This window comes from Onychostruthus taczanowskii, unplaced genomic scaffold (genome assembly GCF_017590055.1).
Source record: "Onychostruthus taczanowskii isolate IOZ18803 unplaced genomic scaffold, ASM1759005v1 scaffold112, whole genome shotgun sequence".
NCBI classification, from domain to species: Eukaryota; Metazoa; Chordata; class Aves; order Passeriformes; family Passeridae; genus Onychostruthus; species Onychostruthus taczanowskii.
The window spans coordinates 162,752-181,823 of record NW_024497852.1 but is presented as its reverse complement, the minus strand read 5'-3'; the positions used below and the strand labels follow the sequence as shown (position 1 = coordinate 181,823).

The following is a 19,072-nucleotide window of genomic DNA, read 5'->3' as shown; positions in this document are numbered from 1 at the left end:
GGGTAGGAAGAAGCCAAAAGGAGAATATTTGGATTTTTGAGGCCAGGCTTTGTTTGGGCAAAATAAAAGTTTGGAGTGGGAGGTCAAGAAAAAAAAAAAAAAAAAAAAAGTTGTATATTGATTTTTTGGGAAAGAATTAATTCCAGTTTTTGGTGAGGAATCCCATCCCAAAAATGGATTTTGACCCCAAAATCCTGCTCTGCACCCAGAGGAATTCCAAATTCCAGCAAAAAAAATTGGATTTAATTAAAATAAAAATGCATATCTCCTCCAAAGGGCCAAAGTCACGAGGAAAAATCCAAATTAAACATCACAGGCAGCAGGAAATGTCCAGCTCTACGTTTATTGAACATTTCTACCAAAGTGTTACTGACACCAAAATGGGGGAAAATCTTCATTTTCCCTCTCCTGGGATGGAAAGCTGCACGGAAAGGAGGGAATTTGGGGTGGAATTCCAGGGGAAATCCAGAATTTGGGATGGGAAATCCGGAATTTGGGGTGGAATTCCGGAATTTGGGGTGGAATTCCAGAATTTGGGGTGGAATTCCAGGGGAAATCCAGAATTTGGGATGGGAAATCCAGAATTTGGGGTGGAATTCCAGAATTTGGGGTGGAATTCCAGAATTTGGGGTGGAATTCCAGGGAAATCCAGAACCTGGGGTGGAAAATCCAGAATTTGAAGTGGAAAATCCAGAATTTGAAGTGGAAAATCCAGAATTTGGAGTGGAATTCCAGGGAAAATCCAGAATTTGGGATGGGAAATCCAGAATTTGGGGTGGAATTCTGGAATTTGGGGTGGAATTCCAGGGGAAATCCAGAACCTGGGGTGGAAAATCCGGAATTTGGGGTGGAATTCCAGAATTTGGGGTGGAATTCCATGGGAAATCCAGAACCTGGAGTGGAATTCCAGGGAAAATATGGAATTTGGGGTGGAAAATCCAGAATTTGGGGTGGAAAATCCAGAGTTTGGAGTGGATCCCAGGGAAAATCTGAAATTTGGGGTGGAATTCCAGGGGAAATCCAGAGCTTGGGGTGGAAAATCCGGAATTTGAGATGGAAAATCCAGAATTTGGGGTGGAATTCCAGGGAAAATCCCGAATTTGGGGTGGAATTCCAGGGGAAATCCAGAATTTGGGATGGAAAATCCAGAGTTTGGGATGGAAAATTCAGCATTTGGGGTGGAATTCCAGAGTTTGGGGTGGAATTCCAGGGTAAATCCAGAGTTTGGGTTGGATCCCTGGGAAAATCTGAATTTTGGGGTGGAATTCCAGGGAAAATCCAGAGTTTGGGATGAGTTCCAGGGAAATCCGACCAAATCCAGCAGAGAGAGTGCGGGAGGGAGGGGAGGGGCCCTGGGGTCTTCATGGAAGAGAGCCTGGAGCTGGAATGAGAGAAAAAAGAGGGGAAAAAGAGGGGAAAAAGAGAGGAAAAAGAGAGAAAAAATAGAGGAAAAAGAGAGAAAAAAGAGAGGAAAAGGAGGGGAAAAAGAGAGGAAAAAGAGGGGAAAAAAGAGGGGAAAAAGAGAGGAAAAGGAGAGGAAAAAGAGAGGAAAAAGAGGGGAAAAAGAGGGGAAAAAGAAAAGAGAGAGAAAAAAGAGAAAAAAGAGAAAAAAGAAAAAAAAGGGGAAAAAAGAGGGAAAAAAAGAGGAAAAAAAAGAGGAAAAAAAAAGAGGAAAAAAAGAGGAAAAAAAGAGGAAAAAAAGAGGAAAAAAAGAGGAAAAAAAGAGGAAAAGGGAAAAAAGAGGGGAAAAGAGAGAGAAAAAAGAAAAAAGAGGGGAGAAAGGGGAAAAATAGAGAGAAAAAAGAAAGAAAAGAAAGAGAAAAGAGAGATTCTCAGAAATCTGAAAAACTTCAACAAATGAAGATTTTGGGGTCACTCAGCACCTCCAGAATCTCAGAAATCAGAAAAATTTGGAAAAATTAAAATTTTAGGGTGGCTCAGCGCCTCCAGAATCTCAGAAATCAGAAAAATTTGGAAAAATTAAAATTTTAGGGTGGCTCAGCACCTCCAGAATCTCAGAAATCAGAAAAATTTGGAAAAATTAAAATTTTAGGGTGGCTCAGCACCTCCAGAATCTCAGAAATCAGAAAAATTTGGAAAAATTAAAATTTTAGGGTGGCTCAGCACCTCCAGAATCTCAGAAATCAGAAAAATTTGGAAAAATTAAAATTTTAGGGTGGCTCAGCACCTCCAGAATCTCAGAAATCAGAAAAATTTGGAAAAATTAAAATTTTAGGGTGGCTCAGCACCTCCAGAATCTCAGAAATCAGAAAAATTTGGAAAAATTAAAATTTTAGGGTGGCTCAGCACCTCCAGAATCTCAGAAATCAGAAAAATTTGGAAAAATTAAAATTTTAGGGTGGCTCAGCACCTCCAGGGCACCTCAAGCCACAAAACTCCCCCAGCACTGCAGGAAGAGGAAGAATTTTGGCGTGAAATGGAATTTTCCAGGCGGATTTTGGCACTCACCTATTTGTTTGCCCTTTTCTGTCGGTACATCTGGATCATCCTCTGGCGGAAAATGTCAAAAGCATCTTCTTGGTTTTCTTCCCCTGCCACTCCCAAACCCTCCCCAGCAGAGGTTGCACCCCTGGGGAAGAAAATTTCACAATTAAAACCCAAAAAATCGGATTTTTTCCAACCAATTTTGCATCATTTGGTGCTTGGTGAAGCCAATTATTTGGAATTATTTGGAATTATTTGGAATTATTTGGAATTTTGTCCCTCAATTCTCATTAGAAGGTGAATTCCCAGTTGAAAAATTGGATTTTGTGGGAAAAAAAAAAAATCAGGTGGGAGAGGGAATTGTGGAATAAATTTGAAGTTTAGGTTTTCTGGTGGAAAAATGCCCCCAAAAAAATCTTGATTTTGGGATTTCAGGAATTCAGGTGCAGAGGATTTGAGGAGGGAGCAGGGAATGGCAAAGAATTCTGGGTAAAAGGGAATTTTGGGGACATTTAGGGAATTTCTCATATTAAATCTCTTTTTTCCCCTATTAAAAACATGAATTTCCCCCATTAAAACATGAATTTTCCCCATTAAAAACATGAATTTCCCCCATTAAAAACTTCTGTTTTCCCATACTAAAACCTCTATTGCCCCCACTAAAACCCCTTTTTTTTCCCCATTAATCCCCCTATAACCCCCCTATTTTCCCCAATAAATGCCCCATAAATCCCCCTTTTTTTCCCCCTATAAACCCCCCATAAATCCCCCATTTTCCCCCATAAATCCCCTATTTCTCCCCATAAATCTCCTTTTCCCCCCATAAATCCCCCATTAAATTCCCTAATTTTCCCTAACAAATCCCCCATAAATCCCCTATTTTTCCCCATAAATCCCCCACAACCCCCCCTTTTTTCCCCCATAAATCCCCTATTTCCACCCCCATAAAACCCCCTATAAATCCCCTATTTCCCCCCCATAAATCCCCTATTTTCCCCCATAAATCCCGCATAAATCCTCCCATAAATCCCCCAATTTTCCCCAATAAATTCCCCATAAATCCCCTATTTTGCCCCCCTAAAATCTCCCTATTAAAAGGATTTTTTAAAGGATTTTTTAAAAGGAATTTTCTACCCTTAAAGGAATTTTTTAAAAGGAATTTCCCCTCTTTAAAAGGGCATTTTTAAAGGAATTTCCTCTTTTAAAGGATTTTAAGTTCCTGGGGCTCAGCCTCTTCTGGGGCACCTCCACAGCCCTGGGCTTCTGCCAAAAAATTGGAAAAAAGGGAAAATATTTTAAAAAAATTTAAAATTTATTAAGGCCAGACAGGGGTTGGAGAAATGGGTGAAATTTCCATCCAGACTGGTGTAAATTGAATTTTTTCAATGGAATTTCCCTCTTTTAAACGAGATTTTAAAGGCATTTTCCTTCATTTAAAAGGATTTTTTAAAGGATTTTTTAAAAGGAATTTTCTACCCTTAAAGGATTTTTTAAAGGAATTTCCCTCCTTTAAAAGGAATTTTTAAAGGAATTTTCCATATTTTAAAGGATTTTTTAAAAGAATTCCCCTTATTTTAAAGGATTTTTAAAGGAATTTCCCATCTTTTAAAGGAATTTTTAAATTAATTTCCTCACAGTAATTTCCTTCTTTAAAAGGAATTTTTCAATAAATTTTTCAAAATTAATTTCCTTCTTTCCAGATTTGTTTTTCCCAAACCATTTCTCATATTTGGTTGGATTTTGTGGCAGAAATGTGAATTTTTTACCTTTTTTTTCTTTGTGACAGGGCAGCCCCGGGGTCTGTCATAAGCAATCCTGACAGGTTCATGCACTGCAAGGCAAAAAACCCACAAAATTCAGCTGGAAAATCAAATTATTTAATAAAAAACCTCCAAACCACAGCAAAAAATCTTCCAAAAATTTGCATTTCAAGCCTGGACCTAAAACAGAAGCAATAAGAAAAATTAGAGCAACGAAAAAGACCAGAATTCATGAAAAAATTCAATATATACTCAATTTAATAGAAATATATTAGCCCATAACAAATGATTTCTTCACCTTCTCTTTTTAAAGTGAATTTTCTGTTCATTTCTGTAGGAAAAAATGTGATTTTTTTAAGCAACAACCAGCAAGAAAACACCTAAAAAATTCAGATTTTTACCCAAATTCTCTTCTGAAATATTTTGATGGCCACTGATCTTTGGGCTCTTCTATCCTCTGCCACTTTAATGAAGATTTAAAGGGAATTTTGTGCTCATTTTTGTGCCAAAAAATGCAATTTTTTATGGAAAATCACCTAAAATATCAGGATTTTTGCCCAAATTCTCTTCTATTTTAATATAAAAGTGAAATATTTCAATGTCCACCCACCTTTGAGCTCAGATCCTTTTGGGGCCAGGATCATCCCAACTTTCAGAGACTTGGAGCTGAGTTTTGTGTAAAGAAATGTGATTAAGTGACAAAATACCTCAAAAAATCAGGATTTTTGCCCAAATCCTCTTTTATTTCAGTATAAAATTGAAATATTTCGATGCTCACTGACCTTTGGGCTGTTCTAGCCTTTCATGAAGATTTCATGAAGATTTCAAGTCAATTCTATGCTCATTTTTGTACCATGAAATGCAATTTTTAATAGAACAACACCCAAAAAATTGGGGATTTTTGACAAAATTCCCTTTTTTTCTATACACAATTTAACCCTTTCAGTGCCCACTGACCTTTGGGCTCCTGGATGAGGCCGATCCTTTGGGGGCCGGGATCAGGCCCACCCTCAGGGACTTGGAGCTGAACTTTGTCTTGGAGAAATGATGGTTTTTAAGCAACATGTTAAAAAAGTGGGATTTTCTCCCAAATTCTCATTTATTTCTATATAAAATGTAATAATTTTTAATGGCCACCCACCTTTGGGCTCCTGGATGAGGCAGATCCTTTTGGGGGCCGGGATCAGGCCCACCCTCAGGGACTTGGAGCTGAACTTTGCATTAAAGAAATGCCATTTTTTAAAAAACATCACCTAAAAAAAGGGATTTTTTTCCCAAATTCTCCTCTATTTTACAATAAAAGAGAACTATTTCAATGCCCACTGACATTTTGGCTCCTGGATGAGGCAGATCCTTTTGAGGATTTTTTAAAAGGAATTTTCTACCCTTAAAGGATTTTTTAAAGGAATTTCCCTCCTTTAAAAGGAATTTTTAAAGGAATTTTCCATATTTTAAAGGATTTTTTAAAAGAATTCCCCTTATTTTAAAGGATTTTTAAAGGAATTTCCCATCTTTTAAAGGAATTTTTAAATTAATTTCCTCACAGTAATTTCCTTCTTTAAAAGGAATTTTTCAATAAATTTTTCAAAATTAATTTCCTTCTTTCCAGATTTGTTTTTCCCAAACCATTTCTCATATTTGGTTGGATTTTGTGGCAGAAATGTGAATTTTTTACCTTTTTTTTCTTTGTGACAGGGCAGCCCCGGGGTCTGTCATAAGCAATCCTGACAGGTTCATGCACTGCAAGGCAAAAAACCCACAAAATTCAGCTGGAAAATCAAATTATTTAATAAAAAACCTCCAAACCACAGCAAAAAATCTTCCAAAAATTTGCATTTCAAGCCTGGACCTAAAACAGAAGCAATAAGAAAAATTAGAGCAACGAAAAAGACCAGAATTCATGAAAAAATTCAATATATACTCAATTTAATAGAAATATATTGGCCCATAAGAAATTATTTCTTCAGCTTCTCTTTTTAAAGTGAATTTTCTGTTCATTTTTGTAGGAAAAAATGTGATTTTTTTAAGCAACAACCAGCAAGAAAACACCTAAAAAATTCAGATTTTTACCCAAATTCTCTTCTGAAATATTTTGATGGCCACTGATCTTTGGGCTCTTCTATCCTCTGCCACTTTAATGAAGATTTAAAGGGAATTTTGTGCTCATTTTTGTGCCAAAAAATGCAATTTTTTATGGAAAATCACCTAAAATATCAGGATTTTTGCCCAAATTCTCTTCTATTTTAATATAAAAGTGAAATATTTCAATGTCCACCCACCTTTGAGCTCAGATCCTTTTGGGGCCAGGATCATCCCAACTTTCAGAGACTTGGAGCTGAGTTTTGTGTAAAGAAATGTGATTAAGTGACAAAATACCTCAAAAAATCAGGATTTTTGCCCAAATCCTCTTTTATTTCAGTATAAAATTGAAATATTTCGATGCTCACTGACCTTTGGGCTGTTCTAGCCTTTCATGAAGATTTCATGAAGATTTCAAGTCAATTCTCAGATCCTTTTGGGGCCAGTGAATTTTGTGTTCAAGCTGAGTTGGAGCTGAGTTTTGTGTAAAGAAATGTGATTAAGTGACAAAATACCTCAAAAAATCAGGATTTTTGCCCAAATCCTCTTTTATTTCAGTATAAAATTGAAATATTTCGATGCTCACTGACCTTTGGGCTGTTCTAGCCTTTCATGAAGATTTCATGAAGATTTCAAGTCAATTCTATGCTCATTTTTGTACCATGAAATGCAATTTTTAATAGAACAACACCCAAAAAATTGGGGATTTTTGACAAAATTCCCTTTTTTTCTATACACAATTTAACCCTTTCAGTGCCCACTGACCTTTGGGCTCCTGGTGCTCATTTTTGTACCAAAAAATGCAATTTTTAATGGAACAACACCCAAAAAATTGGGATTTTTGACCAAATTCCCCTTTTTTCTATACACAATTTAACCCTTTCAGTGCCCACTGACCTTTTGGCTCCTGGATGAGGCCGATCCTTTGGGGGCCAGGATCAGGCCCTCCCTCAGGGACTTGGAGCTGAACTTCATCTTGGAGAAATTATGTTTTTTAAGCAACAACATGTAAAAAAAGTGGGATTTTTCTCCCAAATTCTCATTTATTTCTATATAAAATGTAATAATTTTTAATGGCCACCCACCTTTGGGCTCCTGGATGAGGCAGATCCTTTTGGGGGCCGGGATCAGGCCCACCCTCAGGGACTTGGAGCTGAACTTTGCATTAAAGAAATGCCATTTTTTAAAAAACATCACCTAAAAAAAGGGATTTTTTTTCCCAAATTCTCCTCTATTTTACAATAAAAGAGAACTATTTCAATGCCCACTGACATTTTGGCTCCTGGATGAGGCAGATCCTTTTGTGGGCCGGGATCAGTCCCTCCCTCAGGGACTTGGAGCTGACCCCTTTGCATTAAAGAGAAGCCATTTTTTGAAGTGACAACACCTAAAAAATGGGGATTTTTGCCCAGATTCCTTTTTTTTCCACACAAAACGGAACCATTTAGATGGCCACTGACCTTTTGGCTCCTGGATGAGGCCGATCCTTTGGGGGCCGGGATCAGGCCCACCCTCAGGGACTTGGAGCTGACCCCTTTGCATTAAAGAGAGGCCATTTTTTGAAGCGACAACACCTAAAAAATGGGGATTTTTGCCCAGATTCCTTTTTTTTCCACACAAAACGGAACCATTTAGATGGCCACTGACCTTTTGGCTCCTGGATGAGGCAGATCCTTTTGGGGGCCGGGATCAGGCCCACCCTCAGGGACTTGGAGCTGACCCGTTTGCGGGGGAAGCGCGCGCCGGGGCCCGGGCCGGGTGCCTGTGTCGACAGATTTGGGACAGCGCCGTCAGAGGGGCTGGAGAGCTGCACTTCACCTCCTGACATCTCCTCTCCTGCTCTGGACACCAAATCTTCCTCTAGCTTTGTCACCCTTCTACCTGCTGCCACGTCCTCCTCATCCTCCTCATCCTCCTCATCAGGTTGGGAGGGTTCAAACTCAGCTTCTTCTTCTTCTTCCTCTTCTTCTTCTTCTTCCTCCTCTTCCTCCTCGTCCTCCTCCATGTCCAGGGTTGTCCCTGCAGCTCTGGCAGCTTCTGCAGCCTCGGGGCTGAAGGTGATGGAGGGGCACAGCTCCAAGACTTTCATGCGGTAGAATTTGAAGGCAGGGCTGGTTTGGTCCTGGAGGAACCTGGGGTGAGGGAATGGGAAATGAGGAATAAAAATGAGGGGGGAAAAGGGGGAAAATGCAGGGGAAATAAGGGGAAAAGTCCAGGGGAAAATATGGTCAAAAATCCAGGGGAAACAAGGTCAAAAAGCCAGAGAAACAATATCAAAAATCCAGGGAAGATAAGGGTAAAAATGCAGGGGAAATTAGGTCAAAAGTCCAGGGGAACAACCAGCAAGAAAACACCTAAAAAATTCAGATTTTTACCCAAATTCTCTTCTGAAATATTTTGATGGCCACTGATCTTTGGGCTCTTCTATCCTCTGCCACTTTAATGAAGATTTAAAGGGAATTTTGTGATCAAGCTGAGTTGGAGCTGAGTTTTGTGTAAAGAAATGTGATTAAGTGACAAAATACCTCAAAAAATCAGGATTTTTGCCCAAATCCTCTTTTATTTCAGTATAAAATTGAAATATTTCGATGCTCACTGACCTTTGGGCTGTTCTAGCCTTTCATGAAGATTTCATGAAGATTTCAAGTCAATTCTATGCTCATTTTTGTACCATGAAATGCAATTTTTAATAGAACAACACCCAAAAAATTGGGGATTTTTGACAAAATTCCCTTTTTTTCTATACACAATTTAACCCTTTCAGTGCCCACTTTCCCCTTTTTTCTATACACAATTTAACCCTTTCAGTGCCCACTGACCTTTTGGCTCCTGGATGAGGCCGATCCTTTGGGGGCCGGGATCAGGCCCACCCTCAGGGACTTGGAGCTGAACTTTGTCTTGGAGAAATGATGGTTTTTAAGCAACATGTTAAAAAAGTGGGATTTTCTCCCAAATTCTCATTTATTTCTATATAAAATGTAATAATTTTTAATGGCCACCCACCTTTGGGCTCCTGGATGAGGCAGATCCTTTTGGGGGCCGGGATCAGGCCCACCCTCAGGGACTTGGAGCTGAACTTTGCATTAAAGAAATGCCATTTTTTAAAAAACATCACCTAAAAAAAGGGATTTTTTTCCCAAATTCTCCTCTATTTTACAATAAAAGAGAACTATTTCAATGCCCACTGACATTTTGGCTCCTGGATGAGGCAGATCCTTTTGTGGGCCGGGATCAGTCCCTCCCTCAGGGACTTGGAGCTGACCCCTTTGCATTAAAGAGAAGCAATCTGCAGAAGCAACAACACCTAAAAAATGGGGATTTTTGCCCAGATACCTTTTTTTCCTATACAGAATTTAACCCTTTCAGTGCCCACTGCCCTTTGGGCTCCTGGATGAGGCAGATCCTTTTGGGGGCCGGGATCAGGCCCACCCTCAGGGACTTGGAGCTGACCCCTTTGCATTAAAGAGAGGCCATTTTTTGAAGTGACAACACCCAAAAAATGTAATTTTTCTCCAAAATTCTCCTCTATTTTACAAAAAACCTGAACCATTTTGATGGTTACCCACCTTTGGGCTCCTGGATGAGGCAGATCCTTTTGGGGGCCGGGATCAGGCCCACCCTCAGGGACTTGGAGCTGACCCGTTTGCGGGGGAAGCGCGCGCCGGGGCCCGGGCCGGGTGCCTGTGTCGACAGATTTGGGACAGCGCCGTCAGAGGGGCTGGAGAGCTGCACTTCACCTCCTGACATCTCCTCTCCTGCTCTGGACACCAAATCTTCCTCTAGCTTTGTCACCCTTCTACCTGCTGCCACGTCCTCCTCATCCTCCTCATCCTCCTCATCAGGTTGGGAGGGTTCAAACTCAGCTTCTTCTTCTTCTTCCTCTTCTTCTTCTTCTTCCTCCTCTTCCTCCTCGTCCTCCTCCATGTCCAGGGTTGTCCCTGCAGCTCTGGCAGCTTCTGCAGCCTCGGGGCTGAAGGTGATGGAGGGGCACAGCTCCAAGACTTTCATGCGGTAGAATTTGAAGGCAGGGCTGGTTTGGTCCTGGAGGAACCTGGGGTGAGGGAATGGGAAATGAGGAATAAAAATGAGGGGGGAAAAGGGGGAAAATGCAGGGGAAATAAGGGGAAAAGTCCAGGGGAAAATATGGTCAAAAATCCAGGGGAAACAAGGTCAAAAAGCCAGAGAAACAATATCAAAAATCCAGGGAAGATAAGGGTAAAAATGCAGGGGAAATTAGGTCAAAAGTCCAGGGGAAAATATCATCAAAAATCCAGGGAAATGAAGTCTAAAATGCAGGGAAGATAAGGTCAAAAATGCAGGGGAATAGGGTCAAAAATGCAGGGGAATAACGTCAAAAATTCAAGGAAAACAAGGTCAAAAGTCCAGCGGAAACAAGGTGAAAAATCCAGGGGAAACAAGGTGAAAAATCCAGGGAAGATAAGGCAAAAATCCAAGGGAAAATATGGTCCAAAATCCAGGGAAATAAGGTCAAAAAGCCAGAGAAATAAGGTGAAAAATCCAGGGAAAACAAGGTGAAAAATCCAGGGAAAACAAGGTCCAAAATTCAGGTCAGGTGAGGCAAAAAATGCAGGGGAAATAAGGTCAAAAGTCCAGGGGAAATTAAGGTGAAAAAGAGATTTTCTTCAGCTGGAATGATGTAAGAATTTAGGAATAAATCTCTGGTTGATTTATGGAGTGGCCAGGGCAGGTGATTTTGGGGAGAAATGGGAGATTCCCTTCCTAAAAACAGCAATTTCCCCTCCAGTTCAGCAGCATTTCCCAAATTCTTCTGGGAAGAATTAATTGGGAAGAATTAATGAATTCATTGGGAAGAATTAATGAACTCAATGGGAAGAATTAATTGGGAAGAATTCATGAATTCATTGAGAAGAATTAAAGAATTCAGTGGGAAGAATTAATGAACTCAATGGGAAGAATTAATTGGGAAGAATTCATGAATTCATTGAGAAGAATTAAAGAATTCAGTGGGAAGAATTAATGAATTAATTGGAATAATTTTGAAAATTCCCAGTTTCAGGGTTCAGCTTGGTGATTAGGCTCAAAAATAAATCAAGTTGATGATCAGAAATCAAGACATTTATCCATAAATGTTTTTTTTTCCCCTGAGATATTTCAGATATTCACCATTAATGCAAGTGCTGGAGAATGGCCCCAAAACCCCCTGATCCTAAAATCCCTAAATGCAGATTTGAGCAGAAATGGGAGGAGCTGGCACTCACCAGAGGTCGGGGTTATCTGCACTGTTGTCAATGCTGAACTGCTCAATTTCTGGTCCTACCTGAGCCACAAACCTGGCCAGTTTCTCTGCAGTTTCCATGGTTTTGGCATCCACTGCAAGGAACAGAAGGTTCTGGTAAAAAAGCTCAGGGCAGCTGAGAACTTCAAAATTCACAGTTCAAGAAATGGGGGTTGGGGTTTCCAGCAGGAATTCTTTTTGTGGATTGCAGGAGAAGTTTGGGGTTTTTTTCTGGACACAATTTATCATTTCCATTCTAACCCTGTTTGTTTTCTCTGCTATAATTTAAAATCCCAAATCAAACCCCAAACCACTGCAGGTGAGAACTGTATAAATACAATATAAAAGAAATTATATTTGGGGTTTCCAGCAGGAACTTTTGTGAATTGCAGGAGAAGTCTGGGTTTTTTCCTGGACACAATTTAAAATTCCAAATCTAACCCCTGTTTGTTTTCCCTGCTGTAATTTAAAATACCAATATAACCTGTTTGCTTTTTCTGGACACAATTTAACATTCCCATCCTAACTCCTGCTTGTTTTCCTGCTATAATTCAAAATTCCTACTCTAACCCATTTGTTATTCCCAATCTAACCCCTGTTTGTTTCCCTGCTATAATTTAAATTCCCAATCTGACCCCATGTTAGTTTTCCCTGCTAAAATTTAATATTCTTAATCTAAGCCCTGTTTGTTTTCCTGCTATAATTCAAAATTCCCAATCTAACCCCATTTTCTTTCCCCTGCTATAATTTAAAATTCCTAATCTAACCCCTGTTTGTTTTCCTGCTAAAATTCACAATTCCCAATCTAATTCCTGTTTGTTTTCCTGCTATAATTCAAAATTCCTACTCTAACCCCATTTTCTTTCCCCTGCTATAATTTAAATTCCCAATCTAACCCCATGTTAGTTTTTTCCCTGTTATAATTTAACATTCCTAATCTAACCCCTGTTTGTTTTCCTGCTAAAACTCAAAATTCCCACTCTAACCCCATTTTCTTTCAGCAGGAACTTTTGTGAATTGCAGGAGAAGTCTGGGTTTTTTCCTGGACACAATTTAAAATTCCTAATCTAACCCCTGTTTGTTTTCCTGCTAAAATTCACAATTCCCAATCTAACTCCTGTTTGTTTTCCTGCTATAATTCAAAATTCCTACTCTAACCCCATTTTCTTTCCCCTGCTATAATTTAAATTCCCAATCTAACCCCATGTTAGTTTTTTCCCTGTTATAATTTAACATTCCTAATCTAACCCCTGTTTGTTTTCCTGCTAAAACTCAAAATTCCCACTCTAACCCCATTTTCTTTCCCCTGCTATAATTTAAAATTCCCAATCTAACCCGTTAGTTTTCCCTGCTATAATTTAACATTCCCACTCTAACCCCATTTTCTTTCCCCTGCTATAATTCAAAATTCCCAATCTAACCCCATGTTAGTTTTTTTCCCTGCTATAACTCAAAATTCCCAATCTAACCCCATTTTCTTTCCCCTGCTATAATTTAAATTCCCACTCTAACCCCATTTTCTTTCCCCTGCTATAACTCAAATTTCCCAATCCAACCCCTGTTTGTTTTCCTGCACAATTTAAATCCCCAGTCTCACCCCAGCCCTCACTCACCATCAGCAAACTGCGAGCCCAGGCCTGGGAGAAGCTCAGGAGCCGCTGCCAAAAACTCAGGATCTGCTTCTCCCTCTGCTGCCCCGGGCACCTGGCAGCAGCTGGCACCTTGGGGGGCACAGCTGGCACCCTGGGGGGCACAGCTGGCACCCTGGGGGGCACAGCTGGCACCTTCTGGGGCTGAGGAGGTGGCCCCTTGGAGGGCAGAGGTGGTGGCACCTTGGAGGGCTGAGGAGGTGGCACCTTGGGGGGCACAGGTGGCATCTTGGGGGGTGCAGGTGGCACCTTGGGGGGCACAGGTGGCACCCTGGGGGACTGAGGTGGTGACACCTTGTGGGGCTGAGGAGGTGGCACCTTGGAGGGCAGAGGTGGTGGCACCTTGAGGAGCACAGCTGGCACCTTGAGGGGCACAGCTGGCACCTTGTGGGGCACAGGTGGCATCTTGGGGGGCACAGGTGGCACCTTGGGGGGCACAGGTGGCACCCTGGGGGACTGAGGTGGTGACACCTTGTGGGGCTGAGGAGGTGGCACCTTGTGGGGCACAGGTGGCATCTTGGGGGGCACAGGTGGCACCTTGGGGGACTGAGGTGGTGACACCTTGGGGGGCTGAGAAGGTGGCACCTTGGGGGGCAGAGGTGGTGGCACCTTGAGGAGCACAGCTGGCACCTTGAGGGGCTCAGCTGGCACCTTGAGGTGCTGAGGGGGTGGCACCTTGTGGGGCAGAGGAGGTGGCACCTTGTGGGGCAGAGGAGGTGGCACCTTGTGGGGCAGAGGAGGTGGCACCCAGGCCAGGCTGTGCCAGGCCAGCCTTGGCACCTGGAGGATTTTTGTCTGGCTGTTTCAGCACTGTGCCAGCTGACAGCAGGGTCTGGGTGCCCGTGCTTGCCCTCCTCACCCTCCTGGCACGGCCAGGGACAAGGACAGGTTTTTTTTTATGCTTGAAAAGTCTCCTTTTGATGCTGGCAACTCTCCTGGCATAGAGCATGGCCCGCAGGGACTCTGGGGCTGCTGCCTCCCCTGCCAGGCTGCTCCTCTGCACCTCGGACAGCCTCAGCCTGTAGTATTTGTACTCCAGGCTCTCCTCGTCACACAGGAACCTGAGAAACACAGGAAAAGGGAAAATCAGCTAAAAATCTCAAATCAGCTGGAAATCTCCATTTTGTAGTGTGATATCTGTACTTCTTGTCACACAGGAACCTGAGAAACACAGGAAAAGGGAAAATCAGCTAAAAATCTCCATTTTTACTGTGGTATCTGTACTCCAGGCTCTCCTCGTCACACAGGAACCTGAGAAACACAGGAAAAAAAGGATAAATCTGCTGAAAATCCCCATTTTTCAAGTAAAACCCCTCAGCATTCCAGTTTGTTTGTTTTTCCCAGGTGTTTAGCATGAGGCTGAGCAGGTTTCTCTGGGACCAAGGAATGAAATCCTGGAGGGGTTTGACAGGAATTAATCAACTCACACACTGGAGGTGTCTCAGCTCCCCCTTTCCCACATTTTCCCTGGAATTCCAAACCCTGGCACCTTGCTGGATGTCTCCATCACCTGAATTTGCTCCTAAAATGCAAATTCCTTTGAACACCTTGAATTTGAGAGCCATTATTGGCACATCAAAAGCAACAACAGGATCATTCCCGGGGATAATTAACTCCAGCAAAACATTCCCCCCCACTAAAAAAAAAACCTAATTAAATATACAACAGGCTTTGATCATTCCCAGTGAGTGAAAGGCTGAAGTTTTAATTAATCTACTCCAAATTTGCCAGCCAGTTCCCACACACCCACCAGTATTCAGGAGAGTTCTTGTGAGCATTCCTGTCCTTGGCAGACAAAGTTCCTGCCACGATGCTGCTCACCAGCTGCTCAATTGTGTCCAGAACCTTCCTGTCAGCTCGTTGGGGGGCTGTGGGGAGAAAGAAATCCCATTAAAATCCAAATAAATAAATAAATATATAATACATGTATAGTGAATATATACATTCAGCCAAAATTCCATCTGTGATTGGGATTCACCTGGAATTCCAGCCCTGAGTGGGATTCACCTGGAATTCCAGACCTGAGTGGGATTCATCTGGAATTTCATCCCTGATTTGGATTCACCTGGAATTCCATCCCTGCTCCAGTTCTGACTGGGATTCACCTGGAATTCCAGCCCTGAGTGGGATTCACCTGGAATTCCAGACCTGAGTGGGATTCATCTGGAATTTCATCCCTGATTTGGATTCACCTGGAATTCCAGCCCTGAGTGGGATTCACCTGGAATTCCCTTCCTGCTCCAGTTCTGAGTGGGATTTACCTGGAATTCCATCCCTGATTTGGATTCACCTGGAATTCCATCCCTGCTCCAGTTCTGACTGGGATTTACCTGGAATTTCAGCCCTGAGTGGGATTCACCTGGAATTCCTTCCCTGCTCTAGCCCTGATTTGAATTCACCTGGAATTCCCTTCCCTGATTGGGATTCACCTGGAATTCCCTCCCTGAGTGGGATTCACCTGGAATTCCCTCCCTGAGTGGGATTCACCTGGAATTCCCTCCCTGAGTGGGATTCACCTGGAATTCCCTCCCTGAGTGGGATTCACCTGGAATTCCCTCCCTGAGTGGGATTCACCTGGAATTCCCTCCCTGAGTGGGATTCACCTGGAATTCCCTCCCTGAGTGGGATTCACCTGGAATTCCCTCCCTGCTCCAGTTCTGACTGGGATTCACCTGGAATTCCCTTCCTGCTCCAGTTCTGAGTGGGATTCACCTGGAATTCCCTTCCTGCTCCAGTTCTGAGTGGGATTCACCTGAATTCCATCCCTGAGTGGGATTCACCTGGAATCCCCCCCCTGCTCCAGCCCTGACTGGGATTCACCTGGAATTCTATCCATGAGTGGGATTCACCTGGAATTCCCTCCCTGAGTGGGACTCACCTGGAATTCCCGCAGTCAGGAATTCCTGACCAAACCAAACCACACAAATCGTGCAGAGCACCTCCCTCCCCGTTACCTTTGGGGTCGGGGGAGGCTGCTTTGAGCTGCTCCGTGCCTCCTGCCTCTGCTCTTTTCATCTGGATGGGATAGCCACTCTTCTCCAGCCAAGCCTTCAGGTTCTCGATGTACTCCCTCCCGAAGAGCGTGGAATCATCGAAATTTGGGAAGGACGTCGGTGCTGGGGCCATCTCCTGCAGCCCCACGGCCTCCAGGATCTTCTCCTGCCTGAAAACAGAGGCCAGAGCAAAGGTCTGGCCCAGGAGGGCCAAGGATTTCCTGCAGAGGGACACGGTGGTCTCGAAGGCGTTGGCCATTTCCCTGGGGTTGCCAAAGCCGTTGGTTTTGAGGCTCAGCTCGTAGGCGTTGCAGGCCATCAGCAGCGGGGTCACCCCCTTGAGGAGCCGGTCCTGGAGCCTCATGATGTATTTATCAAAAGGTTTGATGATCTCAAAGAAGCAATTCTTGGTTTTCACGGCCCCCTTGTCCAGCAGCATGTTCAAGAACTCGTTGTCCACCTTGGGGGTTTTCAGGGCGGCGTGCTGCAAGCTCTTGATGGTGAAAAAGCAATAATCTCTGTGCTCTGGCCTCAGGGAGCACTTGAAGGAGGCCAACATCTTGGCACAGGTCTCAGTCTCCAGCTCGAAGAGGGCCCCGAAGAGCCGCGAGAACTCGGCGTCGTTTTTGATGGCGTGGAACCCGGCCCACTTGATGATCTCGACGCCGAAGGTGGAGAAAATGTCAGATTTATCCACCAGGTCGAAGTTGAGGTTCCTGAAGACGTGGGCGGGCTTTGGCAGCCTCAGGATGGCTCTCTGAGCTGCCAGGGGGTGAGGGGGCAGCTTGGGGTGCTGCTGGAGGGGCACCGGCCTCTGCTCGGCGCGGTCGGCGACTTCCAGAGGCTGATCCAGAGCTTTGGGATCCGGGCCCGGCTGTGGTTTCTTCACACCCCACTTCTTCAGGGGGCTTTTGATGTCTCCTTTGAACACCTTGGGTTTCACCACGCCCCTGGTGAGGCGTTTTCCCCTCAGCACTCTCCCCCTGCCCACGCCTCCCCTGCGCAGCGGCGGCCGGAACTCGCTGTCCGCTGCCTCGTACTCCTGATCCTCCGCGCCGCCATACTCCTCCTCCATCAGCCCGGGAGACCTGAAATCCCCCAAAACCTCCGAGGAGCCAAACCCCGCTCCCTGCTGCCCGCCAGCTTCCCAGGAATCCGAGGGACCGTAATCCTGCTGCTGCCCGTAGTCCCTGTCCCGCTGCTGGCCGTACTCCCGGTGCTGCTGCCCGTACTCCCGGCCCTGGGGAGCAGCGTGGTGCCCGTATTCCCTGCTGGGGGCGGCTGCACGGCCAAACTTCCCGTAATCCCGGCCGAATTCCCGCTCCCGGGGCGCAGGGCGGGAGAACTGTCCGTGGAAATAATTCTCCTTGCGGAGCAGGGGGCTGCCAGCTCTGTAGGAAGGGCCGGGGTAATTCTCCCCGGGGTAGTTCTCCCCAGGATAATCCTCCCCGGGGTAGTTCTCGCCAGGATAATCCTCCCCGGGGTAGTTCTCGCCAGGATAATCCTCCCCGGGGTAGTTCTCCCCAGGATAATCCTCCCCGGGGTAGTTCTCCCCAGGATAATCCTCCCCAGGCTCCTCACTCCAGTCCTGGTGCTGGCAGTTGGCGTGAGGGAAGCGCCCGTCGTGGTGGAAGCTCTCGTTGTAGCGGGGCCGGGGCAGCGGCCGGGAGTGAGCTGGGCAAAGGAATCGACAGGTTGAAAATTAGAGGTCGAAAAGAGTCAGAATGGGGAGATTTCTGAAGGAAATCCAGGTCAGCATATTCCCATTCCCATATTCCGATCCCTACATAAATTCAGTTCTCCTCCAAATCAAGTTTTTCTTTGCTCGTCACTGTCTCAAGTCTTGGTCTTCTACCTGAGGCATAAAAACCATCAGAACTCTGAACTTTCAGCTTTCCCAGAATTTATAAATTGCCAAAGACCTCCAAGAGCAGCGAGTCTAAGCTTTGGCCAATCCCCACCTTGTCACCCAGGAGGAATTCCACAGCTGGAGAGGAATTTGGATTTTCTACAACTCAACCACAATTCTCTTGTTATTGCAGGAAATTCTCGTTATCCAAGACCCTCGTTCCCCAATGCCAGAAGTTCAATTCAGCAAGTAAAGAATACTTGGGAAAAAATAGGAGTGTTTAATATAAATGATTTCTTCAGGGCTCGTGCAACTCTAAAAATAACAGCCTTCATTTTAAAGCTCTCCTGTGGACGTCCATCCCTGTGAATCCAACCCAAGCATCTTGCTGGACGTTTTACACCCCAAATTTAAGAGATAAAACAATTCGGGGACCACATTTTGCGTCACGTCCATGAGGTCAATGCCCTGCTTTGAGCTTTTCCCCCCCCAAAAAAATAACACCAACCACAATGCCCCAAAGGCTTCCAGCAGCACTCCTACATTTATTTATATATATATATATAACTTATCAGCAGCAATCCATCCAGCAGCAGCGTCCCCGGAGACCTGCCTGGAACCGGACCCGCTCTCCGATGCTGAAGACAATTCCTTTGTCTCAATTCCCATTTTTTTTCCCCCCCCACCCCCCCGTTACGGTGCCCAGCTGTTCTCCTGCCTCTTCCATAAAAACGGGTGTGGAAAAACAGCAGCGCCAGGCGAATAAATTAATAAATAAATAAATAAATAGCTGAACGGCAGGCGCCGCTCCCGCCATCCCCCGGTTCTCCTACCTGGGAAATGATGGATGGAGTCCCCCGCGGCACCGCTCCGGTACCGCTTCACCTTGTCCTGCACCACGGCCTCGAACGTCTCGCGGGTGATCCTCCGAGAGGCCATCTTCCCCTCACGGCACCGGGGAACGGCACGGCACGGCACGGCCTGGCGCGGGCCCGGGCTCCCGCCGCGGCCTGAGGGGAGGCGCGGCCTGAGGGGACCCT

At 44.4% G+C, this 19,072-nt stretch overlaps 1 protein-coding gene and 1 long non-coding RNA gene across 2 annotated transcripts; both read right to left on the bottom strand.

Moving 5' to 3' along the window:
• Positions 1–1,272: 1,272 nt before the first annotated feature.
• On the bottom strand, positions 1,273–18,998 carry SUGP2 (SURP and G-patch domain containing 2). Its single transcript, XM_041425145.1, has 12 exons — positions 18,866–18,998; positions 16,145–17,857; positions 14,941–15,058; positions 13,842–14,251; positions 13,155–13,595; positions 11,525–11,636; positions 9,847–10,335; positions 7,932–8,416; positions 5,832–5,945; positions 5,347–5,356; positions 2,470–2,590; positions 1,273–1,381 (listed from the first exon to the last, which is right to left on the bottom strand). The coding sequence occupies exons 1-11, from the start codon at positions 18,969–18,971 to the stop codon at positions 2,470–2,472; spliced, it is 4,119 nt and encodes a 1,372-aa protein (XP_041281079.1). The 5' UTR covers positions 18,972–18,998; the 3' UTR covers positions 1,273–1,381.
• Positions 3,661–5,502, bottom strand: LOC121347368. The gene is made up of 3 exons (XR_005954226.1): positions 5,347–5,502; positions 4,212–4,276; positions 3,661–3,708 (listed from the first exon to the last, which is right to left on the bottom strand). It is a non-coding gene; the product is annotated as an uncharacterized LOC121347368 (long non-coding RNA).
• Positions 18,999–19,072: the final 74 nt, after the last annotated feature.